The sequence below is a fragment of the Lytechinus pictus genome, chromosome 2 (genome assembly GCF_037042905.1).
Source record: "Lytechinus pictus isolate F3 Inbred chromosome 2, Lp3.0, whole genome shotgun sequence".
In the NCBI taxonomy this organism is placed as follows: Eukaryota; Metazoa; Echinodermata; class Echinoidea; order Temnopleuroida; family Toxopneustidae; genus Lytechinus; species Lytechinus pictus.
Window position 1 is genome coordinate 5,161,561 of NC_087246.1, and position 10,763 is coordinate 5,172,323.

The 10,763-nt window shown below is 38.6% G+C and overlaps 2 protein-coding genes across 2 annotated transcripts; both read left to right on the top strand.

Annotated features, from left to right (window-relative positions):
* Positions 1–7,146: 7,146 nt before the first annotated feature.
* Positions 7,147–7,845, top strand: LOC129253643 (V(D)J recombination-activating protein 1-like). The gene has a single exon (XM_054892067.2). The coding sequence runs from the start codon at positions 7,147–7,149 to the stop codon at positions 7,843–7,845; it is 699 nt and encodes a 232-aa protein (XP_054748042.2).
* Positions 7,846–9,625: 1,780 nt separating this feature from the next.
* On the top strand, positions 9,626–10,325 carry LOC129253642 (V(D)J recombination-activating protein 1-like). Its single transcript, XM_064095902.1, has 2 exons — positions 9,626–10,081; positions 10,140–10,325. The coding sequence occupies exons 1-2, from the start codon at positions 9,626–9,628 to the stop codon at positions 10,323–10,325; spliced, it is 642 nt and encodes a 213-aa protein (XP_063951972.1).
* The last annotated feature ends 438 nt before the right edge of the window (positions 10,326–10,763 follow it).

The following is a 10,763-nucleotide window of genomic DNA, read 5'->3' on the forward strand; positions in this document are numbered from 1 at the left end:
AATATCAGCTATTGGTCTGCCATGTATCATTGAGAATGTTTCTGAAGTCAGTATGGCATATTAGTAGTTAAAAATATATATGAGAGCAGTACACCGTAGCAGTGGGCCATTTGATCTGCTGGAAAGATATCAAAAGGAATGGTCTGATTTGAAAATATGTGCAAATATAATAACGAGAAGAATAAGACAGTTAATTATGTTTCATAAACCATGCTATGTTTTTTTTTCCTATAGAATTAGAATTATTTTGCAAACTAGTTACAATTTGTCATCCTTGGAAGCTTATTTTGATGCCAACCTACCACATTGTGCAATAGATGGAAGAATTGCGAATGTTGGGGAGCCACTTCTGAATACACAGCACGTTCATAGCAGCATTCCTTCAAACAGACATGTCATATACATTTTTTATTGGTGTTTAAATTAGAATCAAACATGTCTTGCAGCAATTTATATTTTGTACAGGGCTCTCTCAAAAAGCAGTTTTTATGTACTGAAGAGTCCACCCTGTCTTAAGAAAACAGAAATAAATAATATTTTTTTCAATGCATGCATCTAAGAACAAATCTGCCCACTAGATTTATGCAAAAAAACTTTACATCACTATTTCTCAATTTTATCATAGAAAAACAATCATGCTTCAGCAATGGCATTCAGGAGAATTATGCCAGGAATGAAGCTCGGTGCATTTTTAACATGCTACAAATATACATAGGTAAAATCCTTTATTATGATTTTAGGAATTACAATTTTGATTAATACATACCTTTGATGTTGCACTTCTTGTAAACTGAGTAAGTCAATCATTGCATTCAGACACATTGATTATGAATCCTATCATTTTGTCATTTCAAAATAACTATTCAAATACCTTGGCTGAATTCAGGATTTTTTTTCATTTGATAATTTTGTGCAATAGTAAATGTTGAGATACCTGCTCCATTAATAGAGTTTATACTTGTTACTAAATTCAACAGGAGAAGGACCATTCAGCTTGAATGCCGTCTTCGAAGCTGTCCTTGATGCTCAGTGTCAACAGGCCATAAGTGGAATCTTTGGTCACGAGATAAAGGCTGGTCTACCATCACAGGTTAACTAAATTTTGATTACATATGCATTTTGTTGCTTAAAAGTTTAGTGTAACTATAAACATATCTTGGGTGGGAGATAATTTGACCTATTATATTTGATGCACCAACCATTGCATCAACTCTCCATTTGAATAAGTTCTTTCTTGATTATCAATACTAAACCTGATGTGTATGTCAAAATAGTTGTGACATTTGGTGACCAGCCAGTGCCAGCGATGGCTCAGATCGCCCTCCAGTCTACAACAGAGGAAAGTGATCAGAAGTTTCCTGATGCAGCAAAAAAAAAAAAAAAGAAGAGAACTATACGGATGACATTTGCTTCTCTGTTGACACTAAGTGAGCAGCAAATACTTTAACCGGTGAGATTGATAATGTCCTGGCTGCTGGTGTCTTTCAAGTAAAGGGATGGTCATCAAATAAGAAAGCCAGAGAGAATGAAGGAAAAAAGCTCCTTAAAGATATGTGATAAGATGGTGTTACGAGTTGTATGGAGGAAAAGATTGATACATTCTCCTACAAGGTATTAAAGACTGAAAGAGTTCAAGATAGCAAAACTGTACCTGGAGAACAGCTGAAAAAGGGAAAGTTTTATAGCAAATTAAGATCTTTGACCTACTTGGCTTTAAATTACTGCAGCATTTCTGGTGAAAGCCATCAAAACAGTAGAAGAGTGGGAAAATCTGTTCAAAGATATGACTTAAGTGAACGAGACAAAATTCCCAAAAAGTTCAGATCCCCTGCAACCTGCTGGAAACCCTATGATGTGTGTCTTATATGATGTGTCAGAAACTGCATTTGGTGCAGTGATCTACGTGAGATGGCAACTACATACATGTATGTCAAAGTAAAAATAAAAACTAGTGACTCAGAATTCTCTTGATCAATCGGTAATTGTTGTGATATATCCAGCAGAATGATATGGACATGATGATTAAGAGAATAAAACACTGGACTGGGTTTGGGATGAGAACTGAGAACTCTGCAAAGCCCTCATCTGGGGGGAAGATGTTACAGCGAAAGTTTCATTGCAACACATATAATTTAATTTTAAAGATACCATAATGTTGTTACAACTCAAACTTTTCAATTACATAGTGGAGAAGGCACTGGATGATATGGGATTGTTTAAAAGCAGAAAAAAGGACAAGAGTCTGATAAAATCCGGTTTATAATTCAGGAGGTACTGGGAGCGATGAAACCAGTACTAGTTAAGGTAGTGAGTGTGGCCGTGGGTGCCTGAGCTACTTGAGAGTCTTCGGGCAGAGGCGGCTGCAGAGACAGATTTGCAACAGGATTGAACAAAGCACAGGCCCAAGGCTGTGTCAATCGGGCAGAGATAGAGAGGTTGGAGCAATATACTCTGAGAGACAATATCAATATCTACAGTATACCAGAAACACAGGATGAAGACACCTCACAGGTTGTTGTAAACCTTGCCAAGGAGCTGGGAGCTGAAGTTTCCAATACAGATCTCAGTACTTGTCAAATTTGTCATCGTCTGGGAAGTACAGCTTCTGGGAAGGTGCGACTCATCATTGCAAGATTCAGTCATAGGGATGCTAAGGTTGCTGTTATGAGGAAGAAAGAGCTGAAGAAGACCACCTCAAGCATGTCATCTTCATAGCTGGTTGGTGCATGCAATGAAGCAAGACACCAATATTGTTCGTGTGTGGAGTCTGTGGACAGTGGATAGTAAGAGTCATTACCTTATGAAGAGAGGAGCAAGAGAGAAGATGATGCTGGATTCCATTGATGACTTACTCCGTCTTGGATAACCAAGCACAAGGTATGGAGTTTTCTGTCTTGTGTCACAAAGGGTTAGTGATACATGCCAACATGATTGGAATAACGATGTTAATACAAACTTTCAATGTATTGTTTATCAAATATAAAAGCAAATGTTAGTGTTTGAAGATTACTTGGTTTCTCTAAATCCATGTGATAGGAAGAATTTTTATCGTTTAGATGTTAGAATAATAAGCTACCTAGTGATGGGATTTATGTGAATATACCTTGTGGTTAATGAATATTGCTCCCTGTTTTTGTATTGCATTTACTTTCTTATTCTTGCCAGTTTGTATCATATTTTGTTTTACTCATATACCCCAGGAGGTTGATTGAGTTAATAAACTTAACTAAACTAAACTAATCAACATTAATTTATCATTGTGGATCTCAAAGCTGCTTTGAATGATGTATCTGTCATGTCTAACCAAACTTGTGGATGAAACACTCCCAACATTTGGAAAGGGAAGAAAAGGGATGAAAGGAAACAGCTATGATAGCCTTAGAAATTAACAAAGCTTGCTCTCCTGTGATATTGGGGAAAAAAGAATGTTTAAATTTGGAGAGATGTCATGTATGATTTACAGAATTTTTGTATTTTCCATTGAGAAAACAGAATTAAAACATCTGCATCACTTCCTAGAGGCCAGCTGAGTTATTGTACTTATGCAATCTCAAATTATAATTCTAGCTGGAATGGATAAAAATAGAAGACATAAATACAAAGTATAATTCTTTATAATGTCCTACATATTTAATCACAAATATGTGTATTGCTTTTCATATCAATAGGCAATTAGGCATTAATGTATTGCATGGTTAAAAACTTGAACAATGTTCTGCAGACATACCAGCACAGGTAGATTTGGGTTTTTTTTAGAACTCTGGTATGGCACTGAGTTCTGGAGTACAGAAAGAAACAGTTGATCAAAAGGTAAATGCTACATCATCTGACGCGATATAAAACATGAAACGAGGCTCTACAAGACCTTGAAAAAGCACAGTGCTCGGGTCTAGGACTGTCATCATTTATAGGATCCAAGATAGCCCTGCAAGTTCTCAACAGATCATACGTATAAAAACATTACATTTTAATATGCAGATGAGGAATTGTACCAGAGTCATGTATTCCTCCTGTTCAGGGGCAGTTTTTTTTTTTTTTTTTTAAGATCTCAAATGGGAATTCTGCTTTGTCACAGAATCTGTACACTGCAAAAACATAATTTGTAAAGTTAAACTCAATTAATTTTTGCATGAAAAGAATCTAAATAAGATGTCACTTTGTTTATTTCAGTAAAAATTCACTATCACTTCTTTACGTAATATGAATGTACAGTACTCTAATTAAACACTTTTATTTTCATTCCAGTACTTGTTCCATGCTCATTTTTGTCTTGTTAATTAAAATAAATAGTTCCCCAAAGTCGATGCTTCTACATTGTTCTTAATGCTACATGTATTATTTCAGTGTGTGTGAAGAGGGATTGTTTCAAATGAAATATCATCCTACTTGATGTCATCTTTTTGAAGGAAACAATACATATACACTGAGAGAAGAGAAAGTGTGATCTTAAGGGATGAAAGAAGTGGGGAATTAATCATTTTGATACTTTTACTTATATTCTCTCTATTTCTCTTTTTTTGCTATAGGTGTCTGTTCTGTGGAAGGAAATTCAGGACTCACTGTTGATGACTGCTTAGCAAAGAGAGTTGGCTTGCTCCAGTCGAAGGGAAAATATGCGGAGCAGTACCACTATTTGAAGTCAAAAGGGGAGACCACGTTAAAACCAGTAAGTGCTATGGACGATCGTGAGGCTCGATTTGGCATGATGGATGCTTCGACCTACATCCATCATACACCAGTTAAGCCTGATATAGTTTGAGGACAGTTTGGTGGCAGTAATTATGAGCCTCAGCTGATAGGACCTGTGGAAGTCCTTGAGTTTGCAGAGCCAAATTGTGTGGCGGTGGCATGGAGCTACTGGGCAGCAGTTGCCAAAACTGGACTGGACGCCACCATTGAAAAAAAACCTGCATGAAAATGAATTGTCTGAGGAGATAATAATTCATACAACGCTAGAAGATGGAGCCGATAGAATGGACGACATTGACGTACATAGAGGCTCCTCCGACACCTATCTGCCTGATAAAGTGTTCAGAGCTTCTTTTGTCATTTTAAAGTCAGAAGCCATAGCAGATGATGGCTCGCGGATCATCTTATTCGAGGAGGAGAGAGCAAGTAAACCGTCCAATTCTGGAGGCCATAGGGGATGAAAATCAACCGTCTACTTCTGCTCAGCTCCTAAGAAGGATAAAGTGGGAGCGGAAGATGATGCAAGGAAAGACCACGTAGATATACACTGCCTCTGTACATGTTATGCAGTAATGAGGGTCCTCTTTTTAAACGTAGGAAAGTATGAAGAAAGTTAAACTTTATGCAAGCTTTTAACATTGGGAAGACGTGCGTGTGTGTGTGTGTGTATGTGTGAGTCAGTGGCGTAACTACGGGGGGGCATGGGGGGGCACGTGCCCCCCCAATCGGCTGGCCAAAAAAAAAAAAAAAAACAGGTAAAAGGAGAAAAAGAGGGAGAAAGGGAAAGAAACGTAGTGGGGAAAGAAGAAATTATTGTTAATTATAATGTTATATTATGTTATAATTATGTTATGTTATATTACATTAAAACAAAATTATAACTTTATGAAACATAATTTGCGCAGGGCCTATGTCTTCATTGTTCCTGGTGCTCGCATTGTATGTTTAACAAGATATATAATCCTGTTGTACTAAAACCTCCCGTTTTCAAGTCAATATACACCAAATATATTTCCTCGCACTTCGAATTATTATTGTTTATGTAGTGACATATGCTTCTATTTCATGACTACTTAAAGTGATTGCCCCATTTTAAGGACTTAATATAAACCATTTCCTGTCCGTGCTTACGTTCGCATTCGTGGATTGGTGAGATATGTCTGTTCTTCATGAATTCCCAAAATCAGTCGTTAAAATGTCCCTTTTTCTGATCTGAATATCAAAAATTTTCAGCTTGCGCTTCGCGCTCGCATCATTTGGTTAGTGAGATGCGTATATGATAATGACTACAAAAAGTGCTTCATGTGTCATTTACATGTAATTCTAACAAGATCAGCATGCATTTGGCACTCGCATTAGATGACTATGGTGAGATATGTACTCTTAATGGATTCCTTAAAAAAATAGTACTTATATCCCTGTTTTGGGTCAATGATATGCAAAAATTTATGCTTGCGCTTCGCGCTCACATATTTTTGTTAGTGAAATACGTATGATCTTCGTGAATTCCTACAAACAAGCCTTAAAATGTCTCTCTTCAGGACTGAATTTCCTAAATTTTCAGCTCGCGCTTCGCGCTCGCAATATTTGATTAGTGATCTGCGTATGTTAACCATGATTACAATGATTACAAAAAGTGCTTCATGTGTTTAGATGTATATTATTCTAACAAAATCAGCAAGAGATTGGCACTCACAATAGATGACTATGGTGAGATATGTATACTCTTAATGGATTCCTAAAATATAGTCCTTAAAATGTCCCTGTTTGGGGTCAATATATACAAATATTTCAGCTCGCGCTTCGCGCTCGCATGGTTTGTTTAGCGAGACAGGTATGTATTATGATTACAAGAATTTGCTTATAATGTCCTTTTTAGGTCTGAATTTCAAAAAAAAATTATTATTATTATTATGTGATCAGTGAGATACATATCCGTTTAATGACACTGTCCTAAAAATGTCTCTATTATGTCAGTATACCTGGCAACTGAGCGCACTTCGCGCGCTCTTTAAGTGACTCAAAATTTTTGCTGGTGCCCCCCCAATGCCGTGACCCACGGTACGCCACTGGTGTGAGTGGTATGGTGTGAGGATGGATGTTTGTGGCTGATTATTAAGTTAATTTGAGATAATTTAGCTTGTTAATGTCAATGTGTTTAAATTGTCTTGAACTTATTGTCAGCCTATATTGTTTGCAACTGTTATTTTATGAAAACCAATAAAAACAGAAAAAAAAAGAAAAAAAAAGAAGAAAGATATACACTGCCTCGTCAACAAGCTCCTACAAGCTTAAGATCTATAACAGCATGATCAACGAAAACTGGATCACGCTGACGGAGGGCTGCAAGGCAGCGGCTCGCATTACCTATGCACCTTCTGTCACGAAACACGAGAGACTGCCAAGACACATATTGGCACCTTCTGCATCGACAGAAGTTTCCAAGAAATCGCAGACATGGGCCGGTATGTGGAGGTGAATCCTGACAAACTGTCATCATCAGACCTGGCTGAGAAGGCAAAGGGTGTACAGCGGAAACCAGTCCTTCTCTCCGACCCAAGGATGGAGCTGGTTGTTGCAACCCACGTCGGCATAAACCTCGGCCAGTACTTCAAAAAGTTAATAATCAGAGAAATTGCTGGAGTGCAGGTGTGGGATGCCGGCAATGATGTCAAGGAGTATATTGAGGACGCCGAGAAGCACCTTCATGATCAAGTGCGAGCCACCATCGGTCTAGCTCCAATCTTGAAGATGCCAGGAAATTACGCGAGGGCTCTCTTTGCCGCTAGCAATGAATCAACCTTTCTCGAGCTCATCCCCAACCAAGACAGAAGGAGTCATCTTCAGTCAGTTCTAAGAGATTTCTGCTTTTTAAGGAGGATTTATAGGGAGAGAAACCAGAAGCTGAAGAATTTACAAATTACAAGTCTACGGCTGTCAATATGGGGAAGAAACTCATTGATAATTTCAGTACTATGTTTCCTGGCCGAACTACATTATCTCCATAAAATGATTGAGCATGTGCAAGAAGTACTAAAGGATCCACAAGGTCCTGGCAGCATTGGTTTACTCAGTGGAGAAGGAAATGAAGCTGCCAACAAGCTTTTCAGACATCTTAGGAAACATGCAGCAAGGAGAGGAGTTATGACGGACTGAGAAACATGCTATGGATGCACTGGCTGTTTACAAGTCTGAAACTGCAAAGCTTGAGAGCAGCAAGTTTGGTACAGCACAGATACCATTGCTCAAAGTGTGGGGCAGAAGGACACAGTAAGACAACTTGCACTTCTTCCAGTGCAAGCGAGTGATTATTAGTGCATGTTGTTCTCTAGAACATCACCGACCATCTTCCCGTACATTATGGATTCCCATATAGACTTCATGTATTTGATTATAAAATTTACCTATCTGATTTTAGATCATGTCTTTAAAACGCATCATGTGTTGTTTGAAATAATCTTTCAACTTATTGGACATTGAATTCAAACTTAACAAGAGCGTCGCTAAGGTGAGCACATAATACGCCCGCCTGTATGCGGAAAATGGGAGTTATTGGTCAAGCAAGAAAAGTGGAAGGTGGCAACTTCACCTTTGACTGTCTGACCTCAACATCAATAGAATTCCTGAGATCTATGCTAGTATCATACACACCAAATTATATGAGCCTATAGGTTAAGTTAAACTAAACAAGGACTACAGAAGGGTATTAAAGATGAAAACATGTCACTGTGACCTTGACCTTTGACCTCAAAATCAATAGGCTTTCTGGGATCCATGCTAGAAAAAAAATTATATGAGCGTAGGTTAAGTTAAAATAAAGTTATCACGTTTACAAGGACTTCAGAAGGGTAACATGAAAACATGTCACTGTGATCTTGACCTTTGGACCTCAAAATGAATAGGGTTCCTGGGATCTATGCTAGTATCATACACACCAAATTATATGAGCCTATGTTAAGTTAAAATTAAGTTATTGCATTTACAAAGACTCCAGAAGTGTAAGATGAAAACGTGTCACTGTGATCTTGACCTTTGGACCTCAAAATCAATAGGCTTCCTGGGATCCATGCTACATGTACAGACCTCCCAACATTTCAAAAAAATAAATCCTAAAATAATTGCAACTGTACGAGGGAGCATAGCGTCAGAGCAGTAAGGGCATTTTTTTTTTCAATTTTGGCCCCCAAATGGTTCAATCTGGTGCATACACTTGCATAAAATATATGCGTTTCTTATACAAGCAGGTTTCTCATGTATATCCTTACCTTGAACTAGTAAACAAAACCAAATTGAAAAAAGGTGAAAAGAGTAGAGCATGCATTAAAAAAAAAATTAATGAGAGAATTAATTGGAAAGACACTTTGTAAATCTTTTTCTGTTACAAAGTCAAAGCAAAAATGTCGATCTAATGACAATCTAGTATTCAAATCATTCAGATATTAATTTTGATTAGGCCTACCATAAAAATAGTTTGCAGCCATATACTAATAAAATCAATTCGCAGATAGTTCTAGACACCTATCTGCCTGATAAAGCGTTCAGAGCTTCTTTTGTCATTTTAAAGTCAGAAGCCATAGCAGATGATGGCCCGCGGATCATCTTGTTCAAGGAGGGGAGAGCAAGTAAACCGTCCAATTCTGGGGGCCATAGGGGATGAAAATCATCCGTCTACTTCTGCTCAGCTCCTCAGAAGGATAAAGTGGGAGCGGAAGATGATGCAAGGAAAGACCATGAAGATATACACTGCCTCGTCAACAAGCTCCTACAAGCTTAAGATCTATAACAGCATGATCAACGAAAACTGGATCACGCTGACGGAGGGCTGCAAGGCAGCGGCTCGCATTACCTATGCACCTTCTGTCACGCAACACGAGAGACTGCCGAGACACATATTGGCACCTTTTGCATCGACAGAAGTTTCCAAGAAATCGCAGACATGGGCCGGTATGTGGAGGTGAATCCTGACAAACTGTCATCATCGGACCTGGCTGAGAAGGCAAAGGGTGTACAGCGGAAACCAGTCCTTCTCTCCGACCCAAGGATGAAGCTGGTTGTTGCAACCCACGTCGACATAAACCTCGGCCAGTACTTCAAAAAGTTAATAATCAGAGAAATCGCTGGAGTGCAGGTGTGGGATGCCGGCAATGATGTCAAGGAGTATATTGAGGACGCCGAGAAGCGCCTTCATGATCAAGTGCGAGCCACCATCGGTCTAGCTCCAATCTTGAAGATGCCAGGAAATTACGCGAGGGCTCTCTTTGACGCTAGCAATGAATCAACCTTTCTCGAGCTCATCCCCAACCAAGACAGAAAGAGTAATCTTCAGTCAGTTCTAAGAGATTTCTGCTTTTTAAGGAGGATTTATAGGGAGAGAAACCAGAAGCTGAAGAAGGTACAAATTACAAGTCTACGGCTGTCAATATGGGGAAGAAACTCATTGATAATTTCAGTACTATGTTTCCTGGCCGAACTACATGTATCTCCATAAAATGATTGAGCATGTGCAAGAAGTACTGGAGGATCCACAAGGTCCTGGCAGCATTGGTTCACTCAGTGGAGAAGGAAATGAAGCTGCCAACAAGCTTTTCAGACATCTTAGGAAACATGCAGCATGGAGAGGAGTTATGACGGACTGAGAAACATGCTATGGATGCACTGGCTGTTTACAAGTCCGAAACTGCAAAGCTTGAGAGCAGCAAGTTTGGTACAGCACAGATACCATTGCTCAAAGTGTGGGGCAGAAGGACACAGTAAGACAACTTGCACTTCTTCCAGTGCAAGCGAATGATTATTAGTGCATTTTGTTCTCTAGAACATCACCGACCATCTTCCCGTACATTACGGATTCCCTTATAGACTTCATGTATTTGATTATAAAATTTACCAATCTGATTTTAGATCATGTCTTTAAAACGCATCATGTGTTCTTTGAAATAATTTTTCAACTTATTGGACATTGAATTCAAACTTTACAAGAGCGTTGCTAAGGTGAACACATAATACGCCCGCCTGTAAAGCGGAAAATGGGAGTTATTGGTCAAGCAAGAAAAGTGGAAGGTGGCAACTTCACCTAT